Genomic DNA, 27,131 nt, shown 5'->3' on the forward strand with positions numbered 1-27,131 from the left:
CTGGAAACCAACAACTGGTTCTTTAGGAATGCTTAATGTGAATATTACTTTGAAGTAGACAGGATGTTTAAAATGTATGTTCATTAGAGTGGGTCGATTTTCTTTAACAAACTATAAATAAGGGGACTTTTCTATTTCATAGACAGCTTTTACTTTCAGAATCAAGCAACATGATTCTCAGCACTAGTTCCCATGGGTAGCTTTGAAATGGATTAAACTTCTACTAGAGTGGTAAAATCCAATGCATATATAAAAATTACATTATTTAAGAGCTTGAAGCTGAAAGTAGATTTGAAAGAGTAATTGACAGGTTTAACTTATTTCTTGATATACTAAGACATTAAAGAAAGGTATACTTAATACAAATGAGTGAAATAAACAACTAAATGAGAAAAAAAAAGAAAGAATAATTGACTAAATACCAATAGCATCTAAGATATTAAAACAAAAGCTAAATAGGTTTCACATACATGTTTTTAACATCCAGTATTATTTTTCCCTAACCTTCTATCTGTAAAGAAAATTGAGAATTATATATATAAGAGAAAAGAGAGAAACATAGAGAAAGTGAGACAGTGAGAGTAAGGAAGAATGTATTAGGGTGTATGAGAGAAGCTGCAGGAATACATGTAGATTATCAGGATACAGGCTTTCTTTATATTTTATTTTCATAAACGTACATTCAAAGTTCTAAGTCTATCAGTGAACACCACTGAAGAATATCAAAGTCATCTTGTGTTAAAATTATGTTTATTCAGGATGAAAAATACAACATGTAACCAGATTAGATGATAGTCTATGATTAGTTCTTTACCACATTTTTCAAAAGAACTACATACTTATTTCCCCTTGTTGTTACTGCAATATATTTCTTTATATTTACCATTACTTAAAATGTTACAATGTAGTGTTTTATGTAGCTTTTCCTTAATAGCAGATAGAGAACATGTTGCACACAATTACAGGCAGAAAAAAAATTAATACATAACTTTTCAAAGTAAGGACAAGGAAGACACCAAATCTACAACTTGTAGTTCAGGGTTCAGGGAATTTTTTTTTCTTTAAATAGGTATTTTTACTGGGTATGATGTGATCTGATAGAAGCTCTAGATTTTTCAAACTGCAGCGGCATAAAGCTATTTCCAACACGATGGATGAAGATGGATCTGAGGTAGAAAGGTGGTCATGGCTTTCCTCTTATATAAAACAATTTTCTTCTTCTCAAAATATCTTTACTGCAAATAGACACCCTTGCCCCCCAACCCACCCAACCTATTCTAAAAGAATAGGAATTTCTAACTTTAAGCCTCCTTCTGGCCAGATCCCAGTTAAAGAGAACTCAAAGTTAAAATGTCCTGATGTTTTAAAGCACATATGCTTCGATCAAAACACATTATTTTCACTTTTTTTTTTTTTTGGTTTCTTTACATTTGGTAAATGACATGGCATGTTTAAACTGAACCAAACAAATGTTGAATCAGGAGCTAGACAAAATACCTAACTGAATGCACTCAAAGGTATAAGCCAGGATTCCACCATCTAAGCATTAATTTCATTCTTCAATAGAAGCAGTGATATAGGCTTTTGATAAACATCATTTCCAAATGCATTGGTCAAATAAAGGGTAATATAATAGCTATTCCTTCAAAAAGTAAAATGAGATATTCATTAAATTTGCATCTGCTTTCAGAAGGAAAATAACTGAAGGTTTCAAGAATCATAGAGGGCTTGAAAATATTAGAGACATAAACAACCATCAAACTTTCTTCAAAAGGAACTAAAGACAACCATGTATTTTGGTATCACAATTAGGTACAGGTCTGCTGTGTACTGAATGATGAAAATCAAGACCTTGGAACTAGGAAAAGTTGGACCAAGTCTTGTTTCTGTGTCAAAATGAAAATATGCTTAAATGGGCAACCTTTGGTAAAATAATCTTTGAGATTATTATAATTCTGTCATACAGACTGGAACATGAAATAAATAAAGAAATCAACACCTACTTATATAGAGCGGGGAGATAAAAGACAAGGGGGAAAAAAAATCCCAATAGAAATGCCTGTTAGGCCCACAGGATTTTTATTGCGGTTATCCAAGTGGTCACTAAAGAAATAAGTGTATGATGTGAAGTAAAGTTACAGCATACACAGAGCTGTAGCCTAATCCATAAACACGTAATATTTGATTGACATATATGAAATTATTAATTTGGCCAAATCATGGAAAGAAATAAAGAATATCCATTTGGTCATGTGGCTGATGCATTATAAATAACCAAAACATAATGGTAAAAGAGTCAAAGAAATGAAGTTATTGTACAAGGTTAATATGAAGGAATGTAAAAATGTAAAATTGTCTTCTAATTCTTATGCATTTTTTCATGGTTATTAAAAAGAAGGTCTCACATTAGAAACCCCCCACCCACTTTCCCAATACTGTATACAGTATACAAATCAGTGACAAATGTATTTCCATTTCCAAATACCATTCTGTTCATTAATTTACAGTTGCATAGAAAGGGAAGAAGAAAACAATAATATATGATTATTATAAAAACAAAATATCCTTTCCTCTTTGGATAGTCAGTGTTTTCCTCCTTCAGCAGAACACACAGTCAGCACTCAACAGCGTAATTCAAACAGCATGGAGCTTCTGATTAAATGGAACTTGACACTGGCATTTGCTGAAAAGGGCAACATTGTAAATCAAGAAATGTTGGTTGGCTAGATGAATACTTCACATTGCCTGTGGGAAGAGAAAATAGCACTGTCAGAACAACATTTACAGAAGGCATTACAGGTAGCAAAGACCCGTCAACTCAAAAAAATAAAAGTGCTTCTTTCAGTATAGACAAGCCCTCTTTTGCTATGTTTAATGGGGATACTTTACACCCACGTGACTTTTGTTCCTAGAATAAAGTCCTTTGCTTTCATCCTAAGATTTCATAGCCTGCTTTTCATAAACTCAGCTGATATAGAGGAAGTCTGGAAGACTTTTCTCTCCTTCAGGCTGGAAACCAAGTTAAAACTGAGACGATTTGTCTTTTTTTTTTTTTTTCCCTGGGAGATACTAATGCTGACTGAATTAGGTTGGTGCAAGCACTCTGTGCTCCCCTGAGGGTTTGTGGGAGGTCTCCCACAGAACTGGTACTCTGGACAATTTCAGGGTACCAGCTGGATCCCAGCTGGGATCCAGGCAATAAGAACTCAAGACAGGAATCACAGTCCAAGGGTGTACGATGGTGCCAGTTAAAGGCTCAGGGCTAATGTACAGAGGCAAAGGAGGATAGAAATTCAAGTCACACTCAGAGGAGTGGCATCAACCTTTCGGAGGTCAAATGGTTGGGTTCATCATCGTTAAAACCTGTGTCCTCAAACTCTTCTCTAAATGCATCTTTCACTAGCTTGCTCTAATGGATATCTACATCTCCCTAAAGGCACAGCTTCCTCCATAGAAAGGAAGGACTTCTTCACACAAGACTGTTTTTTATCTCTCACCTCCCTCAGATATTGGATAGATTCACATTGTGTTTTTCAGGGCCTTTTCTCTCTCTCCCTCCTAAAAGTACCCAGCTTTGAATCTCCTGTCATTAAACTATACCACCCACTATGCAGTCATCTTCTGGTGTCTTAGCTCATGTCCCCTTACCTCTTGAAGAAAAAATGGCTGTCATTCACTGGTTTTAAATGTTCAGGATTTCAATACATAGATGGTTTTTCCAAACCTATGGCCTCTTAGCTCCTTGAGCTCCTCTTCTCCCAGAATCTGTCCTTCACCCTTTCTCAGCCTTCCACTCAAAGTCTCAAATCTGGATGATTGCCAATACCTGCCTCTCTTCCAATATTTCAATTTCAATCATCCCACTTTCTGACAACCCACCTGTACCTTTCCAGCTTACTCCCACTAGGACCCAAACTTCATTCATCCTTTGGTACTACAGCACATGGATTTTCTGTCTCCCACACATATTGCATCCTCACTATTCTTCCTATCAGACTTGGGTTCAAGCATTATCATCACTCCTCTGCCTCTTCCCTTGAACTGTTGTACTCTCTTGGCCAAACAACGACTTCAACTTAAATGCAATACATTTCAAGTTAAATGCAATGCTTGGCCTACTCTGGTGCCTGTGCCCATGAACTTGAATGTGGCCGAAGGGCAACACATAGTCCTGCAGACAGGCCTCAAGTGAAATTCACAAGCAAGCAAGTGGTGGCCTTTAAGGCTACCTGGTAGTCACTCTATTTCCACATGCTCCCAAGCTCCAAGCAGCTACTGCACATCCTCCAGTCTCTCCTCATACCTCCAAGGCCTCCTCCCCATCCTCACTCTCTGCTAAAGGCCCTGCTTCTGATTCACTATGACAACAGAACAATCACAAGACTTCTGCTCTCTGGGATGAGGTTCTGCCTTCTCACCGGCTCTCATGCCACAGCCACTAATCTGCTTCATATTCCCTTGTGTTCCCTCCAGTTACTAAAGATGAACCACCTGGGCTTCTTATATCTCAGCCTCTCATGCCATGAAGGCAGTAATACAGAGGGTTAACGGTTTCAAAGAGATTCATAAACAAGTTCATGAGGAAAAATGTTCTCCAAAGATTTACTGTGGTCTTGGGACACACTATTTCTAAGACTACCTGATAAGGAAAATACTGAAAAACACATGGGCTATATCTGCCAACAGTTCTCAGCAAATTCTTAAATGAAAAGTCAAACTCTTTTCCCCTCAGAGTAACAAAAGCAGCTTTGTGTACTGCCCCAGGCATGGCTTTCAAGTCTATGTTCTGTGGTAGCTATCTGAAGTAGATGTTTGGTGGAACCCTGTCAGCTAAACCTATCTGGGTTACAGATAATACATAGTACACAGAACTATTAAAGGCCTGAGTCGACTGAGTGACTTTCACTTTGGGTTTCCCTGGTAGCTCAAATGGTAAATAATCCATTTGCAATGCGGAGACCCTGGTTTGATTCCTGGGTCAGAAGATCCCCTGGAGAAGGGAACAGCTACCCACTTCAGTATCCTGGCCTGGAAAATTCCATGAACTGTATAGTTCACGGGGTCACAAAGAGTTGGACATGACTGAGCAACTTTCGCTAAAAAGCTGTTAGAACACAAAAGATTTGGCAATTGGGGCATCTGGAAAAACTGACTTGGGAGGGGTCCCCCTTCCCAGACTGACAAACTGTTGTACCAAATCAACTAACATGTCAAGCAAGTTTCCTTATTTACATGGGGGATAAATCAACAGTGCTGTGCTGTGCTTGGTCACTTCGGTCGTGTCCGACTCTTTACGACCCCGTGACTGTAGCCCGCCAGGCTCCTCTGTCCTGGAGGAATCCTCCAGGCAAGAATGCTGGAGTGGGTTGCCGTACCCTCCTCCAGGGGATCTTCCCAACCCGGGAATCGAACCCATATCGCCACTGTCTCCTGCATGGCAGGCAGGTTCTTTATCTCCTGAGCCCTGGGAAGCCCACTGCTGCTGCTGCTGCTAAGTCACTTCAGTCGTGTCTGATTCTGTACAACCCCATAGATGGCAGTCCACCAGGCTCCCCCATCCCTGGGATTCTCCAGGCAGGAATACTGGGATGGGTTGCCATTTCCTTCTCCAATGCATGAAAGTGAAAAGTCAAAGTGAAGTCGCTCAGTCGTGTCCGACTCCTAGCGACAGCCCACCAGGCTCCTCCATCCATGGGATTTTCCAGACAAGAGTACTGGAGTGGGGTGCCATTGCCTTCTCTGGGGAAGCCCAAGACCTCCTAAACCTTGTTCCCATTAGCTCATGGTATCAGAATGTGGAGAAGCAAACCTACAGATCTGTCTCCTGACTATCTTCATAAGGCATGTAACTGGTCTGTTATCAACTGCACACAGGCCTCCTGAATGCATGGTTTCTCCAGCCCTGCAGAGCCTTACACTGCTGCTGTCCACGACATATGCAGTAAGCAAGGGCACCAGTACAAAGACAAACGCTGAACAGTGTCAGAGCAGCATTTTATGTGCTCTCTTCAAGCACAGGATATGAAGTAAGTGAAGAGAAACGCAGGAGAAATCATGTCCTAGGGCAGAGCTGGAGGCACTGCGAGGGGGCTGTGCCGGAGCACCCTGTGCTAGCAGGAAGCCAGGGATAAACTCCATACCGTGGTCCTACCAAGAAATGGGAAGAAAGGGATCTAACAGGAAAAATTCTGTCCCTAAATAAAAACAGAGCATGGTTCATGGACTCTGAATGCACATGTATAGCATAAAAGAATTTCAATCCTCTGATTTCATAAGGCAGAAATAAAGCAAAAATAAAAAATCAACAGTAGCTAATAGCTTAAAGTTAAACATGCATATCTAGGGTGAAACAGATCACCAGCCCAGGTTGGATGCATGAGACAAGTGCTCAGGCCTGGTGCACTGGGAAGACCCAGAGGGATGGGGTGGAGAGGGAGGTGGGAGGGGGGACTGGGATGGGGAATACATGTAAATCCATGGCTAATTCATTTCAATGTATGACAAAAACCACTGCAATGTTGTAAAGTAATTAGCCTCCAACTAATAAAAATAAATGGAAAACAAAACAAAAAAAAAAAGAAAAACAAAACCAAAAACTGGTCATCCTGTAAAGCATGTGGAATCTTAGTTCCCTGAATAGGGATCAAACTCTGACTCTAAGCACAGAGGCTTAATCACTGGATCACGAGGGAAGTCCCACTAATCGCTTACTCCAAGTTATAATCTGTAACACCTAAACCAGTCAACCCATGAACTCTTACCTGTGGCCTGCTGGGGAGATTTGCTGAAAGAGAAAACAAAAGCAGTCAGTTGAAGACAGTTCTGTGGTTCTCCCGTTTTATGCATGCATAAGTGTGAACTGCACCATTCCCAGCTATTAAATGGATATTAATAAGAAAATAAGAAAGAGCTTTGAGGAAGTTTCTTTTTTTTTTTTTTTTGGCCAGATGCTTCAACAGGGCTAGTTTCCCTACTTAGCTTCTCATATTCCATGTGCTTTAAGAAATAAAAATTCCACCAAAATATGCAAAAGATATGCCAGCTCTCTCAAATCAGTACATGCTAAAGCATTCAGTGAATAATTAGTTTTGCAAAAAAAAAAAAATCCCAAAATTTCCCACTGAAATCATGCCATATATTTGGCTTATGCATTAGAACAGAGAAAATTCTGTATATTCTCCTGAATAGTACAAATTCTGACCAAGAGGTGATTAAGGAAATGCCAGGGCCAGAGTCTTTAGTTTCTGCCACCCTTACCCCAAAGACCAGGAAGATGGTGGCCATGTGTTTGCATCAAGGAAAGAGCTAGCCCAGTCCTCAGCACTCAGAAGTCTTGTAGGAACTTTGGTTAATACTTGTGCCTTCCATGGGCTAAGTTAAGAGCGTGAGAGAAGTTAGAATATGGTGTCTAATTTGCCTCTGCATCTAAGCAGCTCAGTTCCTTCTTGGTGGCAGAGGGCATGGTGCGGTGAAGCTGATCCAGCACTACCTGGAAGGGCAGCCACTAGCACAGCTCCCCTCTAAGGCCTCTGAGGTTGCATCTCCCCCTTCACTGTGACACCTCACAATTCCTGAACCGACAGTCAGCCCTGGGAGAGAGAGGAGCTCCACTGCTTATGGTGGGAGCATCTATTCTGGGTCATTAAGGATTGTCCCTAACTAAACAGCATGTGACTACTTTCATCATTCTTTTTTTTCCCCCCTTTTTGAAGGGAAACAAAAAAACAAACAAAAAAATCTGTGACCACACAGTAGGTGCTTCATGAGAAAAAGACAGAGCAAGACGCGGAAGCTTCTTATGATGCCCTGGAGGGAAAGTGTGCACCCCAGTAGTATTGGGGGGAATAATCAAGTCCTACCAATTATGTACGTTATATCAGGGAAAAAAGGGTAGACTTTCTTACATATGGGAATTACACTTGCACAGAACTACACCCTCTCGAGGGAAAGCTTAGTTGCATGAGCATGAAGTATACCATAGGTAGAGTGAGGCTTCTCTTCTCAGTAACAAACAGCCAAATCCAAACAGAAATCAAATCCGTTTTGCTGCAAACCAACATTTTAACCCTGTGAAAGTGAAAGTGAAGTCGCTCAGTCGTGTCCAACTCTTTGCGACCCCATGGACTGTGGCCTACCAGGCTCCTCCATCCACGGGATTTTCCAGGCAAGAGGACTGGAGTGGGGTGCCATTTCCTTCTCCCTGTAGCCTCTTATTAAATAAAGGCTACAAGTACCGTCTTGAACAAATCATACAAATACATATTTTAAAGAAATCAGGAAACATTATATTTCAGTAGGTCTTGAAGTTTTGATGAATGTCAATCAAGCTCAATAAATATAGGCAATCCACAGTGAGAATATGCCTGCAGATAAAAAAAATAATTTAAAAAGCATTTGTTGGTCTACTGGTGAAAATAATATTCAGCTTACTACTAGCATCCTGTATATTTGGATGACATAAAAGAAAAAAACAACAAAATGATGTTACACTGAAAAAATTAGTTACAGCAGTCAGTGAAAATTTTAGTACATCAGTTAAGAGGCAAAACGATTACATTCCCTTCATTAACTCCTTGCCAGGAAGAGATGGAAATGCTTGCCTCTCTGCTCTGAAACTCAACGTAAATAATTAAAAGAAAACTTTAAAAGGCCATAATTCAAGGATGCTATCAGGACCAACTGGGATATTAATCCAAGATAGAGGAATTCTAAAGTGTTATGTACAACAATATACAGACACAGTAAGAAAAAAAAGTCATGTTTAAGTAGGCAATTCATGCAATTAGGATTTACGAATAGTTTCATTTTAATTCCAAGAGTGCCAGGAGTGGAAATTCACTTGTGACCATGCAAATTTTTAATTCACAAAGGATCAAAAGTCAAGATTAACATGCAGATCAATTCACTGTATATGCTGGTGACCAGCAATTTTAAAGTTCTCATTAGTTACAGGGGCTCAAGGGATTGGCTTGGCATTGGGAGGATACCAATCCGATTTGTTTTCAAAAATTCTCCAAAGATGGTCAGTAAGCTTTGGGAGTTTGTGATGGACAGGGAAGCCTGGCATGCTGCAGTCCATGGGGTCGCAAAGAGTCGGACATGACTGAGTGACTGAACTGAACTGAAGCTTTGGAAATGCTCAGGCTTATTAAAGTATTTGATAGCTTGTGCAACTTAAAAGGGGCAACAAAGCAAAGGAATCTGACAGAACCTTCTAAGTACTATCCAGTACTGTCAATTAAACCTTCCTTCCCAATGGGAACATTTAATCATTCATTCATTCACTCATTCAACTCAGAAATATATCAGGCACCAAATCTATGGTAGGTGCTCATTTCTATTCTACATCCATTTTGTTTTAAAGTTTAATAAATCTAGGCAGAATTTTAAAAGTATATAGTAATTTAACAAATAAATCAATTATGTTTTTATTTTTATGAAAAGCTATCCCTATCGGGAGATTTTTATATTATCAAAGTATAAAGACTCCTTACCATCACTTAAAATGGTATTTTCTGAGGACAGGATGGAAACGGGTGCATTGACAGGCTGTTTTATATACTACATACAACATATATATGATGAATAGTACATAATAGTGCGGTTCTGTGCTAAGTCACCTGAATCCTGTCCAACTCTTTGCTACCCCATGGACCATAGCTTGCCAGATTTCTCTCTTCATGGGATTCTCCAAGCAAGAATCCTGGAGTGGGCTGCCATTTCCTATTCCAGGGGATCTTCCCAATCCAGGAATCGAACCTGAGTCTATTATGTCTCCTGCATTGGCACGTGGGTTCTTTATCACTAGTACCACCTGATATGTAATACTAAAATCCTAGTGCAGGCTGAGTAGAGTTAATCACCCTAAAATTATGAATATATTTTTAAATAATATATTCTGATTTCCTTAAAATATTATTTAAAATATAACTGCAGCATCAAGTAGTATGTATAGATATGCAGTAAACTGTTTGTTTGAAACAGCAGAAATGTTTTTGCTGACAGCTCAGCAGAAACTACAAGGCGCCAAGGTGCTGAAGACAAAATGTTTGGGGAAAAAAAATCAATAAATAACAATCATATAGTTTTCTTTGGGATTTGAACTGTTTTTATTTGGTTATTTTCTGGCTCTTGGTTGTTCATATGGAAAATTCACAGGGTCATAATCTTCCATGCTTTAAATTGTTTGGGCTTTATACAGTGATTATTTTATTCCTTGAGAAAAGAACCCCGAACCCAAAAAAAAAAAAAAAGAAAAAGAAAAACAAAACAAAACTCACACCAAAACAAAAAAAAGGCAGGGGGTGAAATTGAAAATAATCCCTTTTTACATTGGAACTTGATGACATCAGAAGACAGTATCTGAAGAAAAGAGAAGGAATGACTTAGAAAAAGCTATTTTCAGAACTAGTCTGGCATACCACAAAAAACACCCTTTTGGAGAAATACACCTTTCTTACTATGGCCTGCACTGAAGAGGATAATTTCTCCTTAAAGACAGGCTTGTTTGATGTGCCCCATGTTGTCGCTTACAGGGCAGATCAAAGGCTCTCAAAGAGCAGGGTGGCACTGGCCCTCCACCCGGGATGTGATGGCATCCAGGTTGGGTTTGTTTGCCTTGCCGACATATGGAAAGCCTGATTTATCTTCAAATAATGTTCAGTCTCGCTTGCAATATTGCTGTTATCTCACCAAAGAAAACAAAGGGCCTCACACAGGAAAGAAGAAATGGAAGGAGAAAGCACAGCAGTGGCGTCACGATCTTGCATACTCACGGCAGCAGGGTGGAAACGTACTGTTGATCTGCTCCATGACCTCTGTCAGGTCCGCGCTGGTGTCGTGAGGGGGTGCCAGCAGCTCCTCTGCCACCGTGCCTGCAGACACAAGGAACAACGGACGCTCTCAAATTAACGTCCCGTCTTCCACTAAAACCCAACTGCAGGGGGGAAAATGCCAGCACTGGCCTCTAAACATCAGTGTGAAAACAGTCTCCTTGCAAAGAATCATTTTAGGGGAAAATTCCAAAATCATTTTTGCATTAATTTCTGGTAACAGAATTTTACATAATTAAAATGTATTAGATGTTTCTATAGAAAGAATTCAAGTGCCAGGGGAAAATTCACGAGTGAAAAGTAAGTAATGGGGTCATACTATTTCTTAGTTAGAAATCCACTATTTTGCACAGCTATTTTTAAAATAACTTTATTTGCTTTTGGCTGTGCTGGGCCTTCGTTACTGCATGTGGGCTTTTCTCTAGTTGTGTGCTGGGTCTTCGTTACTGCATGTGGGCTTTTCTCTAGTTGCGGAGCACGGGCTCCAGGGCGTCGCAGATTTCAGTAGTTGCAGCACACGGGCTCAGAAGTTGCTGCTCCCAGGCTCCAGAACACAGGTTCAGTAATTGCGGTGCAAGGGCTTATTAGTTTCTCTGTGGCATATGGGATCTTCCCAGACCAGGGATTGAACCTGTGTCTCTTGCATTGACAAGAGGATTATTTACCACTGAGCCCCCAGGGAAGCCCAAAAGTATATTTTCATATGAGAAATATATTCCATCAACTTTTTTCCTTCCTTCTTTATGGAGACTCCAGCGTAGGCTAGTTCACACTGCTAAAAAGTTAGAGGTATTTTATAAGATACTTTCTACTTTGATGTTTATTTTGTCTACAATCAATAGCTAAATAATTCTCTTACTTAACGATTTAAAATAATTTCACTATTTTAGGTTTTCCTCTGACATATGCAGCAAAAGATATCCCATTAACAAATTAATTTGGTTAAAGTATGGGATTCTCAGTAGGATTTTAGAACTTAATTTCATCAATAACAAAATGTCATTCCAGAATTCCTGGTTGACAGAGTCCATCCTCGCAGAAGTGACAGGTCCCCATTGTGACCAAGGACAGACTAGGTGGGACTTCAGCCTCAGATGGGGTGGGTGAGGCAGAAATGCCTGGGGGAAATAGGATGGAGAAGGTAGAATACTGAGTCCCCAGCCCTGGGCAGAGAAAACTATATTTGGTGTGATATTTGTTAGTCGTTTATTCTGATTGTGTACAACTATGAAATTTCAGGGTCAGAAGTTGTTATTGAAAAAAAAATCATTCCTAAGTCAAAAGACAAAATAAAGTGTTGCTCATCCCAAAAGGAAGGAGCTCTTTTTTCTCTCCCATCAAAATTCAATTCACTACTACACCTTACACAGACAAGTGCATTATAGTTTATTATTATAAAATGCTTGCTTTTTTGGTATTGTTAAAATGGCTTTGTACTCAGCTGAGATGAAAGAGAATACAAATTCCCTTATGCTTAAGGCACACATGTGCAAGAATGTTATTTAAAATGAAAAGACAAGTGGCAAAGCCTGGGGTAGACCACAGGAGAGAGAAGTCGAGTCTTCGGTACACAGACCTGCTTGGTGGAACTGTGGGCCCGGGTCTGGATCCAGCGAATAGTTCAGTGCCGACTGCTGAGGGGAAGCCCAAGGGGAGACCCCATTGATTTGCGAATCAGATTCAGGCTGGAATCACACATTCAGAGGTTAGAATTGAAGAGATTCAAAAAATGATTAAAGAAAACATTTTTGTTTCTAACTTCCCTTCCCCAACGATGGATAATTAAATCACATAACATCCTTCACCCTCAGTCATTTTCAAATACGCTTTAAGATCTGTTCGTGGACTCGCTAGGGTTCAGCTGAGGACCAAACATGGCAGGATTTACCTATCAATGTCAGGGTCATTCCCTCAATTGTTCTATTGCTTTTATGTCAATCAAGAGATTTTGGAAAGATGTTTCATTCATCTTTAAAATTAACACTGCTTCTCATCCAGTAAATTTATCTAATTTAAAAATTATGCTAATTTTTAACTTAAATCAATATTTAACAGCAATATTGGAGATAAAGGGTACGATTTTTGTTTTTTGTGTTTTTTTATTGAAGTTGCTTTATGATGTTGTGTTAGCTTCTGTTGTATAGCAAAGTGGGTCTTTTATATATATATACATCCACTCTTCTTAAATTCCCATATAGGTCATTACAGAGTACTGAATAAAGTTCCCTCTGCTTGAAGAGCATGACTTTGGATTCAGCTGCTTGGATACAGACTTGGTCACTCAGAGCTGTCTAATTCTGAGGCAATTTTATAACTATCTGCTTTTTATTTATAAAAACCTAGTTTGTTTTTTTTTTTTAAACTAGGGTTGGTGATAAAGAGTATCTGCATCAGAGGGTTTTATGAAGGAGGTGATCAATTAGTATTTCTGCTGTGATTGGAAAGGAGTCTGACACACCTAATAAATACTTCACAAGGGCAGGAAATTTGAAATAGTGATGGATACACTGACAGGTACATGATCAGATGAGAAAAGCGTGATTCATTGTAAAGGCAATGCAGAAGTTCCATTGATTTTGATGTTGTTTGTTTCCATTAAATCCATATTAGCTGAAGTCTGGCAGTTTTGCTAGTTTTTAGTATCAGCGTTGAATTTTCCATCAACTTTTGGCATTCATGCCAGGTCATTAAGAAGAGATAAGAGCCCTATAGTCTAGAATAGACAGAGCTATTTAGATATCCGATATCTTGTAAAGCATTACTGTGCAATTCTGAAGGCTCAGGGGCCATTAGGCAGCTCAGTCTAATGGGAGGAAGGTGGGGGGAGGCGGGCGGTGAGCCGGAGAGCCTTGGCTCTGTCTTCAGAGCATCACCAGGCTACAGCAAACAAAACTTCCAAGCACAGCTGCCTTCCACAACAAGTCTAGCTGTGCACTAAGTCCTTAATACTCACACTTCATATTCTGAATAAGAGAGTTCGCGGAAAAAGCCATCCTTTGTCCAGGCACCACTCAGAAACATCATATTTACAATATTGACAATATAGTTTTTCTGCTGTAGGGGAGTGAAATCAAGGTAAGAACCTAATATTCAAAGGACTAAGAGAAAGCCTGCCAGGCTTTGGGGAAGGTCTAAATGATGCACAGTTTCTAAGTAAAGCTTCTCCCAAACAGGCTCTCACAAAGTCTGAAACAGTGACAGACATTCAGAAAGTATAATGGGTGTTCTGCAGCCCGCTGTATAGGTAATGCAAAAATTACACTGTTTTGAATGATTCTGAAAAGTTAAAAGATACTGCAAGCAACTGTGAAAAGATGGTTTTCTAAAATTTGAGAAAATCACTGGAGAGAAAGTTGTTTCTGCCTTTGATAAACACATCATTTCTGGAGAAAAGCATTCCTATTTACTGTCTAGGGGGCCCGCACACTGCATGGGCCAGAGAAGACAGCAAAAGATAGCATGAATGTTGATGTCAGGGATTCTTCAAGAGAGGGAAGTTCCAGGCCCATCGTCAGGAATTTGTCACAAGAAACACCTGCTGCAAAGATATCTTCACTGCTAGCTCTGTGACATGATCCCCACTCTTCAGCTGCTAGATGTAATCAGTTACTTAACTCTCTAAAGTGTGTATGTCTTTACAGATGATACTATCTTGTTATATATCATACTGTCTTATTATGGTCCCTAACAAGATTGCAGAAACTATATCTGATGCTTCTTTTATATCCCAAAGAACAGTGTGTTTCAAAATTGCAGGCTATTATCCACTGATGAGTTATAAAATTGGGTCTGACCAACACTAAGAAAGATAGAAGAAAAATGAAAGGGAAGAGAGGAAGGAGGGGGAAGGAAGGAAGAAGGGAGGAGGGGGGAAGAAAAATAGAAAGAGGCAGCATTTTTTAATAACAGCAATTAGTATTTTGTATTCATCATACTTGTATGCATTCATCATAATGCAAATTGTATTTTTATTGTCGAGAAAGTTTGCAAACAATTGCCATAAAACATGGTGCTATGTGAGGAAATAATAGCTGAAAATTAATAAACATCTGTTACTTAATTTCTTGAAAATAGTTTATGGGAAGGAGGTTTTAGCATGAAGAGTTCAGGTCACTTCCTTTCCCTTAATATCCACAGATGTTTCCCAAATGTAATTTATGCAGATGTATGTGACAGGATCTTTTCCTTTAACCTATTCAGAGCTGAGACAGATTTCAGTGTTAAAGAAGAATGAGCAATTCCATCTTAAGCTGGGAAAATGCATTTTTTTTTTTTTGGTGCCAGTGAGGATTTAATGCTTATGTTTGTAGAGGGATTTCTAAGCCAGTTGAAATCAACTATGCAGAGGAGAAACCAGAAATGAATCTTCCTACTCACTCGGGGACTGAGCCCCATGGAACGTGGGACTGGGGCAGATGCGTGGGGACAGGGGATGCCAGGTTCCGCACACTCTACCTGCTCTAGCAGCTGCCGAAGTCGGTGGAGCTGAGACTCCAGCTGCTTGTTGTGATCTTCTAAAATCTGCATCCTAGCCTCCAGCCGACCTTTGTGCTGCCTGAGGAGTTTCGCCTCTGCTATAAGTTCTGAATCCTCAGACGTGTGATGAGGGGACACAACAGAGTCTGGAGGGGAGCCGACAGGCAGGCCCCTTCTCAAGTGCTGTTCTTTCAGCTGCTCGTATTCCACCTGCAGATTTCTAGTGGAGGAGGGAAAACTGGAATTAGTATTGGACATATCACCTTCTCTCCAAAACTGCTCATGAACTCCAAATGTAGCCCAGGCTATCTATTTCCTCATAGGTAAAAACGTTTATCAATGAGACAAGCAAGCATGAATAAAACCGTAGCTTTAAATAAATAGATGTTCTAACAGACAGCACCCCTGAACCCTGAAATGTAGCTGTAATCTGCACCCAGCTGCCCAGCGTGTTAATGTCCTCTGAAACTTTGCCTCCACAGGGCTCCCTGGACAGTAGTCCTGAAAAAAGAATGCATAAGGGCCATGTGGAAGGGCATGCGAACGGATTTCCCACGAGAAGTCTTCCCAGGGTGAAAGACTTCTTGATTTCTCCGAAGTCTAGCACACCTTTGCTCTTCCTCCAGGTCGGCAATGATCCGCTCCAGTTCTCCGCGTTCTTCCCTTTCTACCGACTTCAGGATCTGAGCTGGACTCTGGGGCTGGCTCACCGGGGACTCCCCTCCGAGCGTCTGGCAGTACTGCTGGATGAGAGCATGCTCGTCCTCCCTGAGGTGACAAAGGAGACACACACAAAGGCTCACATGTGGCGGTGGATGTCGCTGGACACAGAGGAAGTAGAAACAATGACAGTCAGGCTGGCTGCTAAGCCTGGACTGCCTTAAAACTCACCGTCCCTATGACCTTCCTTTAAAACTCTGGGAAGATATTTTACCTGATATTTTACCCACACACACACCAACATTTCATGCTTGGCCTTGGTCTAGCATGTATATCTCACAAAACTTAGAAGAGATATTTTACTCAGCAAAGTATATAAAGTACAACACTTGAATAGTTAATATAAAAGATTTTATAGGCAAAATAGAAAAACTGAATGCCAAAAGAGTAAGTTAAAAGACTGTTAACTAAAATTAAACTGCTATAGGAACTTCAGTGGTCCAGTGGTTAAGGCTCCATGCTTTCAATTCAGGGGGCGTGGGATCCGATCCCTAGTCAGCGAACTAGATCTCACATGCCTCACATTGCGTGGCCAAAAAAAAAAAATTCCTATAGTCTTGAGTGTTTATTTCCCCTCCCTGAAATTCACATGTTGAAATCTAACCCCCAGTGTAAAGATGCGTGGAGGTGGGGTCTTCGGGGTGATTAGGTTATGAGAGTGGGGTCTCCATGAATATGATTAGTGCCCTTATGAAAGAGATCCCAGAGCGGTCCCTTCCCCCTATTCCCTGTGAGGGAACTACAAGGTGACAGCTATGAGCCAGGAAGGGGGTCCTCATCAGACACTAAATCCACCAGCCCCTTGACCCTGGACTTCTCAGGCTCCAGAACTATGAGAGAAAATGCTTGTCATTTATAAACCATCCAGTTTAAAGTCTTTTGCAATCACTGTCCCAATCAAGTACCTGATTTCACTATCTTTAGCATGTGGTTGAAAGCAATTGTACAATGCTTTGTAACCCAAAGGGTGGTAGAAGCTAACTGTCACATTCTTTCATTTAAATAACTTAGTATAAATTATAATTGTAGATATTTATAAAATATCTATATTTATTTTATTTGACATTATCAGCACATCATTTCTAGGATCAATCATTCTGCATTAAACAAGGAATTCCATTTAATTCACTCGGGTTCTCCCACTTTTCTAACTACTTGTCTAATGGACTAGATGTATTAATAATGTGGTCAAATCTAATAACTGACAGAAACAGAAGCATAAGAGAGTAGGCAGAGTTGACATGTCTATGGGAAGCAAATGCTTACCAGCAAGCTTGGAATCCCTTCCCTTCTTTTACCACAGTCAGTCGCTGTCAGTCGCTCAGTCGTATCCATGGACTGTGGGAACTCCAGGCTCCTCTGTCCATCGGATTCTCCAGGCAAGAATACTGGAGTGGGTTGCCACTCCCTTCTCCAGGGGTTTTCCTGACCCAGGGATTGAACCTGGGTCTTCAGCATTGCAGGCAGATTCTTTACTATCTGAGCCACCAGGGAAGCCCAGAGATCCAGTCAGATCTCCTTGTAAATGTGCAAGTGATAGATTTCCTGGTTAATGCTAGCAGGAGAGTCCCGCTACAGAACATCTTGGGCAGATTGTGCCTGATCTGGTTTTTATGGCTTTGGGTAAACAAATCCTGGAATCTACGGATGTATAGGGTGCATGCGTGCATGCTGTCGCCTTAGTCGTGTCTGACTCTCTGTGACGCTACGGACTGTAGCCTGCCAGGCTCCTCTGTCCATGGGATTATTCTCCAGGCTAGAATACTGGAGTGGATTGCCATGCCCTCCTCCAGGGAATCTTCGCAACCCAGGGATCAAACCTGTGCATCTTATGTCTCCCATATTTTCAGGTGGGCTCTTTACCACCTGGGAAGCATGTATAGGGTGGGGCTTCAGAAAAACATCTTCTAAGTTATGTAGCAATCAAGAGTATAAAATCAAGCTATCCCATGCCTGAACCAGCTCCCTCCTGTGTAATGATGTGACTGTAAATATTCCTTAAAGAGCTTGTCTGTTACCCTGGTGTCAGGCACATCCTAAAGCAGCCAGAAGGAAGGTGAGTGGCACGGGCAGCCCTGGACCTTTTACTTATGCCCTGGAGCTGATGAACATGCTTGATACTGGGTAAGATCTGTGACCCTGAGTCTAATTTGAAAATCTAACCTTGTGTTATCACAGTTTACTCTGATAAAGAGGGGACATGAAATTGCATCTGATAGGTAGTGCATTCTTAGAAAAGTTGTGTCCTGATCATTGAGATCAGAGTGATATAAAGAAGCAAATGAAAATAATGAATGTTAGGGCTGCGAAACAGCCAAAGCAAAGGTTCAAATGAGCCCCTTGTTAGTTTACATTGCTCCTTTATCAGTAAATTTCCCTAGCCCACCTTCCTTCTATTATCAATTGAATAAAAAAGGACTAAACTGGAAATAAGAAACATAGATGGGAAGGATTGAAATAAGCTATGGCATCATCCTTTGATGACCAGTCTTGCAAAATCGCGGTATCACTGTGAAATAAATAAGGGAGCCTTGAGAAGAATCTCACACTTGCTCCTAAATTTAGAAGGAGGAGCAGAAGAGGAGAGAATGGCTCTTGCACTGCTGCAGGGCAGCAGGGTTTGAAAGCGGAACGCAAAGCTCTTAGGATGCCCATGTAGCAGAGTCAAACAGAAACGTGATGCATGAGACAAGTGCTCGGGCCTGGTGCACTGGGAAGACCCAGAGGGATCGGGTAGAGAGGGAGGTGGGAGGGGGGATCAGGATGGGGAATACATGTAAATCCATGGCTGATTCATGTCAGTGTATGACAGGACCCACTGCAATGTTGTGGAGTGATTAGCCTCCAACTAGTAAAAATAAATGAAAAAAAAGAAAAGAAAAGAAACGTGGCAAGGAGGTATGTGCATGTGTATTTTGAGGAGGGAGAGGGTATTTTCTTGATAGAGAATAAATGGGTAATTTATTACTGTACCCTAAACCTAATACCCTAACTGTATTATGAAGGAGCAGAGAAGGCTATGAGGCTAACGGAGCAACACCACAGGGACACCAATTAGCTGCTAAGGATGACAAGACCCTAATTGAGTAATGCTTGGAGTCACTTCACCCAATTTAAATGAAGAGAAAGACTGTAATGAGAGGGGATTATAAAGTACAGATCTGATATATGGACGGAACAAATGGAAAAATTAGAAAGATATAGTGTGCATTAAACAAACAATAAAATAATTAAAAAGTAGGAGCAAAGCAGAACATTTAAAATATTTCTTAGGCCAAAAACAATGAGTATAGAAACCAAAAAGACTGAGTAGGCAAAAAAGAAATAGTAACAAAAGAAAAACGTTCATATATATCTCAGTGAAAATTTTATCTCATCAGAATAAAGCATGCATCACAAGCAATCAGCCAGAAATCAAAACAGTAAATCATACATAAAGAAAGAAAAAGGTTTAGCCTCCTACTCTCCATAATATTTAGTGTCCAAAGAGACTGGTCAATGCCTATAGTCCTAACCTAGCCATTCTTCTGACCAGCCAGGTTACGTAATGTAAAGCAAAGCACTTTGTCCATAAAGCAAAAGAAAGAGAGAGCAACAATAATGCAAAACAGAACCAAATTAGGTGGTGATCTCAGGGACCGTAGTAAATAAAGAGTGACAAACTGAAGCTCATATTGGTTTAAAAAACAATTAATTATATGATTCCTATGAGTAACTCACCTAAAAGAAAATCAAAGACCAGAGTAAATGTTAAAAAAAAAATTACTATAAGGATAAGATGAGTTAGAGGAAAGCCTGGTCCCTATAAGCTCTCTGGCAGACCTATGATTGGATCATAGACCCTCACATGGTTCCTCTCCCATATTCCCTGACATTAATCCATTTATGTCCTTGGAGCACTTATGCCTTCAGGCACCTGACCTCAGGAATTATACTTAATGCTCAATATTAACACCAACTAAATATCTGTTTTAGATATCTGGGGACTATCTACAGTGAAACAAATACAAACAGCTGAGTTAAAATTTGACTTGAGATACATCTTGCTGTCGACATTTATATAGATTCATTTCTTTTGGGAAGTGTATGGGGCTTTAACATAATATTATTATTTTAAAAATATAATTACCATCATCATCTCTATCATTACATTCTTTCAATGAGGTGTCTGGGAGAAAATTAAGACAATTTTTCCAAAACTAAGAATTTAAATATCATTCGTATATAACATATAATTTTAGTCTTAAGTGGTTTTCACAGACCGTTAGTCCTAAAAGTTAAATGTAAAAATAGATATATTTGAGTTCTTAATTATACAGTCACAAGGTACCAGATTAAAGTCATTCAACATCAATAGTGTGCCCAGTGCTAAAACAGAAAATGCCACCAACATGTGGGACTGTACCAATGAAATACAATTAGACAGAACACCATTACACTATATTTAAGTCATGCATAGTAAACACTGTCTGGATTACAAAATTAGTACTCATCCAGTGACAAAAGAACTGTGATTCATTGAATGACCTTTTGCAAGTAAGACATAAACAAAAATAACAATAATTTCCTTCCTTTAAAGAGTTGTTTTGTTCCAGGCTCTAGAGCTGCAAACAGCAATGCCAGTGCAAATCATGCCAGCTCCCCAATTTGATCCTTCCACATACTACAAGTTCACTCAAGAGGGGAGGTGGAGTGAGATACCCTGATGGCAATGGCCTAAGGAAATGTCCCTGGGTTTCAGCTACTCAGATTTCCCAGGACTATCCTGGGTCCTGTCTCTTTTTGAGACAGGCCTGGTTCATTCTTTGAAATGAAAGAAAATTAAGTTGTGTCTGACTTGCAATCCCAAGAACCGTAGCCCACCAGGCTCCTCTGTCCATGGGATTCTCCAGGCAAGAATACTGGAGTGGGTTGCCATTTTCTTTTCCAGGGGATCTTCCCAACCCAGGAAATGAACATTGCAGGCAGATGCTTTACCAACCGAGCTACTCAGGAAGCCCTGAAATAAAATTAGTATCCTTAAAATGAATGCCTTTACAATTTCCAAGTTAGACTTTCAGAAGAAAAGGGAGTATTGTGGATTAGGTTTATGTGAGGCAAAATGCCATGAGATTAATTCCGGTCTAGGCTGAAGAAGCAGCAGCCCATGATGCATGAAGGGTCAACAACTCTTAATAAAGTTAACCAGCTTCACCAGGTGGCACTAATGATAAAGAACTCGCCTGCCAATGCAGGAGACATAAGAGCCGCTGGTTTGATCCCTGTGTTGGGATGATCCCCTGGAAGAGGACATGGAAACCCACTCTAGTATTCTTGCCAAGAGAATTCCATGGACAGAGGAGCCTGGCAGTGTACAGTCCATGGGGTCGCAAGAGTCAGACACAACTGAGTGACTAACAACTTTCACGGAAGATGAATGCTGTGAGGAGCCAGGGAACTGGTTCCATAGACCAATTTGAGGGACAGAGAATGGCTCAAATTGCAGGATAGGATGATTGCTTCTAAAGATACAAATGACTAAAAGGGCCTGGGGTAACTTAGAATTACAAGCTCAAATCTCAAAATCCGTACCTCAAGGCAGGGGCTTTCTTTTACTGTCGACAGCTGAGACCACCTAAAAACCAAATCTGGGAGGTTGGGCCCAGCAGATAGTGAATTACAAAATCTTCTCCTTGGGTCCAGACTGTGAAACTGGAGCACAGACGGACATGAGCAGAAGCAGAACAAGGACAGAGGGGCCTGGAAGGATCTGCGGATGCTCTGACCCTCCCACGTCCCCCACTGCAGGAAGCCCTCCCTTCCCACACCAGCTGAGGCAGCGAAGTGAGGCAGTCAGGCATGGTCAGGGGTCCCTGTGCCTGGAGCCAGGATGCCTGAGTCTGAATCCCAGCTCCACCACTGACTACGAGACCCTGGGCAACCTCCTTCACCTTGTGGGGTCCTGATTTCCTCCTCTATAAAGTGGTGTAATGAGAACAAGAGCATCATGGACAACTGAATAAGCGACGGTGGGCAAAGTGCTTAGAACAGTGGCTGCCTGGCTCTTGCGTGCATGCTCAGTTGCTTCACTTGTGTCCAACTATTTGAGACCTTATGGACTGTAGCCCTCCAGACTCCTCTGTCCATGAGATTTCCCAGGCAAGAATACTGGAGTGGGTTGCCATTTCCTCCTCCAGGGGATCTTCCCGACCTAGGGATCAAACCCATGTCTCCTGCATTTCCTGTATTGCAGGCAGATTCTTGACCACTGAGTCAGCAGGGAAGCCCTGCCTGGCTCTTAGAGGAGTCTCTATCTATATCAAGGAGGAGATAGTGGTTGTTTTTGCACCATCACCATTATTATTCAAGAAATATTCAGTAATATTTCTACACCCTTGCTTGGAATAACAAAAACCTCAACTCAAGAGGGCCTAGGGGTAAGGTGGAGAATTCAAGAGAGAGAAAAAATTGCAAAATAATTGTGGAAGCTTGCTAACATACAATTTTTGGCTTAAGGCACTCTGAGTTGTTTTTTTTTTTTTTAACCCTTCCCAACAACAATAAAAATTACTAATACCTTGGGATTTAAATTGCTAATACCGATGTTGGTTGCCTCAAGACAGATCTGAGGGTGATGCAGAAGAGCCAAGTTTGCCTTAAAAAGCCACTGATCCCTCATTCAAAAGTTGGCAATACTGTTAGGTGGCACTGAATACTGTCATCTTTTGTCTTTGGGGATTGTATCAGGATCCTACCAATGCCAGAGCCTTAAAAGACTTCCAGGAAAAGGCCAGGGTGTTAGACTATATTGCATACGTGTGTGTGCTAAGTAGCTTCAGTTGTGCTCGATTCTTTGCGACGCTATGGACTGTAGCCTGTCAGGCTCCTCTGTCCATGGGATTCTTCAGGCAAGATTACTGGAGTGGGTTGCCATGCCCTCTTCCAGGGGATCTTCCTGACCCAGTGATTGAATCTGCATCTCTTAAGTCTCTTGCATTCGCAGGCAGGTTCTTTACCACTAGTGCCACCTGGGAAGCTCATATTGCACATATACTTCCTGCTACTACAATAAGGTCCTGTAAGAAACAGGTAAGCTTTGTTCCAAGTTAAAAGCAAAGAAAGAACAACACCATGTCTTGATAAGGGCAGCAAACACTTCTTGCTGTATCCTATGATCCAAGATGCTAAATTATTAGATGGGAAACTTAGCAGGAGAGCCAGGAAAATAGTAGGTTTCATTCTTAACCCTGCTTTCATGAGGAGCACTGTCAATTCAAAGGAGGGAATCAATTCAGTTCAGTTCAGTCGCTCAGTCGTGTCTGACTCTTTGCGACCCCATGGACTGCAGCACGCCAGGCCTCCCTGTTCATCATCAACTCCCATAGTTTACTCAAACTCATGTCCATTGAGTCAGTAATGCCATCCAACCATCTCATCCTCTGTCGTCCCCTTCTCCTCCTGCCTTCAATCTTTCCCAGCATCAGGGTCTTTTCAAATGAGTCAGCTCTTCACGACAGGTGGCCAAAGTATTGGAGTTTCAGCTTCAACATCAGTCCTTCCAATGAACACTCAGGACTGATCTCCTTTGGGATGGACTGGTTGGATCTCCTTGCAGTCCAAGGGACTCTCAAGAGTCTTCTCCAACACCACAGTTCAAAAGCATCAATTCTTCAGTGCCAGCTTTCTTTAGAGTCCAACTCTCACATCCATACATGACTACTGGAAAAACCATAGCCTTGACTAGATGGACTTTTGTTGGCAAAGTAATGTCTCTGCTTTTAATATACTGTCTCGCTTGGTTATAAAACTTTTCTTCCAAGGAGTAAACAGCTTTTATTTCATGGCTGCAGTCACCATCTGCAGTGATTTTAGAGCCCCCCAAAATAAAGTCTGACACTGTTTCCACTGTTTCCCCATCTATTTGCCATGAAGTGATGGGACTGGATGCCATGATCTTAGTTTTCTGAATGTTGAGCTTTAAGCCAACTTTTTCACTCTCCTCTTTCACTTTCATCAAGAGGCTCTTTAGTTCTTCCTCACTTTCTGCCATAAGGGTGGTGTCATCTGCACATCTGAGGTTATTGATATTTCTCCTGGCAATCTTGATTCCAGCTTGTGCTTCATCCAGCCCAGCGTTTTTCATGATATACTCTGCATATAAGTTAAATAAGCAGGGTGACAATATACAGCCTTGATGTACTCCTTTTCCTATTTGGAACCAGTCTGTTGTTCCATGTCCAGTTCTAACTGTTGCTTCCTGACCTGCAAACAGATTTCTTAGGAGGCAGGTCAGGTGGTCTGGTATTCCCATCTCTTTAAGAATTTTCCACAGTTTGTTGTGATCCACACAGTCAAAGGCTGTGGCATAGTTAATAAAGCAGAAGTAGATGTTTTCTGGAACTCTCTTGCTTTTTTGATGATCCAGCAGATGTTGGCAATTTGATCTCTGGTTCCTCTGCCTTTTCTAAATCCAGCTTGAACATCTGGAAGTTCACGGTTCACATATTGTTGAAGCCTGGTTTGGAGAATTTTGAGCATGACTTTGCTAGTGTGTGAGATGAGCTCAATTGTGCAGTAATTTGAGCATTCTTTGTAGGAGGGAATAGTCACCCTCATTGGGATGAGCTGTCCACTGGGAGAAAAGATATTTATTATTGTAATACTTATTCACTTTGTCAAGTCAATAATGCCGATTAAAATGAAAATATTTGGGGCTTCCCTGGTGGCAAAATTGTAAAGAATCCGCCTGTAATTCAGGAGACACAGGTTCGATTGCTGGGTTGGGAAGATCCCCTGGAGAAGAAAAAGGCAACCTACTCCAGGGTTCTTGACTGGAAAATCGCATGGACAGAGGAGCCTGGTGGGCTACAGTTCATGGGGTTACAAAAGACTTGGACATGACTTAGTGACTAAAAAACAACAACAAATTTTGTCAAACCACCAGACTTTAGGTCCAAAGTAGGACTTCAAAGGTTGAGTCCTTGCTAATGTTCTCACTTGAATGATCCCTACATGTTCACAGGAAAAGATCCCCAAAATACTCAGTAGTTTAAAGTGTGGAAGAGCAAAGGACTTACAGATTGGCTTTATCAAAGTAAGACTTATTAAAATATTCATTAAAAATATTAATGTATCAGTAACTAGACAACAATTTCTCTTCAGAGGTTTATACATTCTTAACACTATTCATCTAATCTTCCACAAAAGGGAAAATTTGCTTCTTGCCTTTCCAGTACCCCAAGGCCATCATACTCCTTCACTTTCAAAGCCAGCAGTGCAGCACCTCTGAAGTCTCTGATTCTCACCTCTGCTCCCGTGGTTACCTCCCCTCTCCCAAACTCTGACTCTCCTCCGTCTTACGAAGACCCTTGTGGCTACACTGGGCCCACCCAGATAACCCAGGTTAACCTCCCCATCTCAAAATCCTTAATTTAGTCACTTGTGCAAAGTCCCTCTTGCCATGTAAAGTCACAGCCATAGGTTTCAGGGATTAGGATGTGGGCTTCTTCGGGCCCCATTATTCTGTCTACTTTAAATGCCCTCACCACGTTCCTCCTCTGTGGGACCACTTATCCATCTCCCCGCTAGCCCGTAAGATTCCTGAAGACGGCATCGGCCTTTACAGAACTGAGCACATGTCAGGGGTGTGCTGCTGAGCGTTCACCAGCAGGTTCTCTACAAGATCAATAAACAAAAAGGCTCTGCTTTGTAGCATTTTTAATTTTTATGGTTTAAATACTTTCTTTATGGCCAACTTAAGCTAATGACTTCACTGAATATAGAGCTGAAAAAAGATACATAGCTGCACAGCCCCTGACACCCCAAGAGCATAGGTAAGAGTAAAATGAGGTAAAATAGCTAAGATGTAATGAGTTCTGAGTATTACTTTTGTTATTATTTTAATCTAATCTGTTGGTTTGGAAGTATATACATGGGCTTCCCAGGTGGCACTAGTGGTAAAGAACCCGCTAGCCAATGCAGGAGATGTAAGAGACACGGGTTCAATTCTTGGGTCGGGAAGATCCCCTGGAGGAGGGCATGGCACTTCACTCCAGTATTCTTGCCTGGAGAATTACATGGACAGAGAAGCCTGGTGGGAAACAGTCCATAAGTATATACAAATGAATTTTAATCATGTGTTTGTTTAACAAGCAGCTTACAAACATCTTAAAAATTTAACAACCAGCTCTTACAACTGCCTCCAGAACACCACTGCAAGGTAGGCGTGCAATAAGTAATTTTTTGGATGGAAGAATGAGTTAATATATCTCTTGACAGTATATTAAAATGTATTCAGCTGTTAGTCATATGATTATATTGTCATTTCTCAGACATTAGTGCTAAACTGAAAAATCAATAGGGTCTATTCTATTTTGAAAATAGGAAATACTAAATTTGATTATTGCCTTTACTTGGATCACAAGGTGTGAAAAACACATTTAAAGAATTTAAGTTTGGTTTTAATTAGTATTTTTAAATTTTGTTTAATTCTTTAGCTATTTCTCAACCTTGATGGAAAATATGTTGATTTAGGATATTCAAGATACTTAACTGCTTTATAAGAAATACATACTAAGAGTTTAAATATGAAACAAGCACTATGAATATGCTATTACCTTGGTTTAGGAATTGTTCCAAACACACAGTACATTAATAATAATGTATAAGTCACTACTGTATTGTTATAAAGTACTAACTTGCTATTTTTTGAAATTGAAAATTGAAAAATCTCCTGAGAACTTTTATTTATAAGCTTAATGATAGTAAAACAATTTTTTTAAAATATTGACCAGGAGACATTTCATGTTAGAGTATCTTAGGTATTTCAACTTGGCTGTCTCTATAATCTTATTTAGTATAAAATACCTAAGAGCCAAGTTTGACAACTTTCCTGGCAACCTTAGAGCTTCCCACCAGATCCAAACCACAATGACTGGGTGAGTCAACTGAACTCGACACTGCTGAAATCACAGACACCATTCAGAATTGAAAATGTTAATTCCAAGGTGGTGGAGGGTGGGAAAAGCTATAAAAGCAAGATGGCACATGACAGTGGAATAATCAGAGAGAAAATATCTGCCAAGAAAGGTTTCTAAAAAGCATTCTAAAGTTAATGAGGCTTTT

The 27,131-nt window shown here is 40.6% G+C and overlaps 1 protein-coding gene across 7 annotated transcripts in view; it reads right to left on the reverse strand.

The window, feature by feature from the left end:
- Positions 1-733: 733 nt before the first annotated feature.
- The window catches only part of UTRN (utrophin), a 546,437-nt gene continuing 520,039 nt past the window's right edge, over positions 734-27,131 (reverse strand). For 6 of the 7 annotated variants that reach the window (XM_070461578.1, XM_070461576.1, XM_070461579.1 and 3 more), the window contains 6 exons: positions 15,918-16,076; positions 15,288-15,528; positions 12,409-12,517; positions 10,776-10,874; positions 6,762-6,784; positions 734-2,745 (listed from right to left, as the gene is read on the reverse strand). In XM_070461578.1, the coding sequence (XP_070317679.1) occupies positions 2,737-2,745; positions 6,762-6,784; positions 10,776-10,874; positions 12,409-12,517; positions 15,288-15,528; positions 15,918-16,076 (640 nt within the window). In that variant the 3' untranslated portion in view covers positions 734-2,736. The remainder of the gene's footprint in view (positions 2,746-6,761; positions 6,785-10,775; positions 10,875-12,408; positions 12,518-15,287; positions 15,529-15,917; positions 16,077-27,131) is intronic. The other variant, XM_070461577.1, reaches the window with a different exon arrangement.

The sequence above is a fragment of the Odocoileus virginianus genome, chromosome 34, assembly GCF_023699985.2.
Source record: "Odocoileus virginianus isolate 20LAN1187 ecotype Illinois chromosome 34, Ovbor_1.2, whole genome shotgun sequence".
In the NCBI taxonomy this organism is placed as follows: domain Eukaryota; kingdom Metazoa; phylum Chordata; class Mammalia; order Artiodactyla; family Cervidae; genus Odocoileus; species Odocoileus virginianus.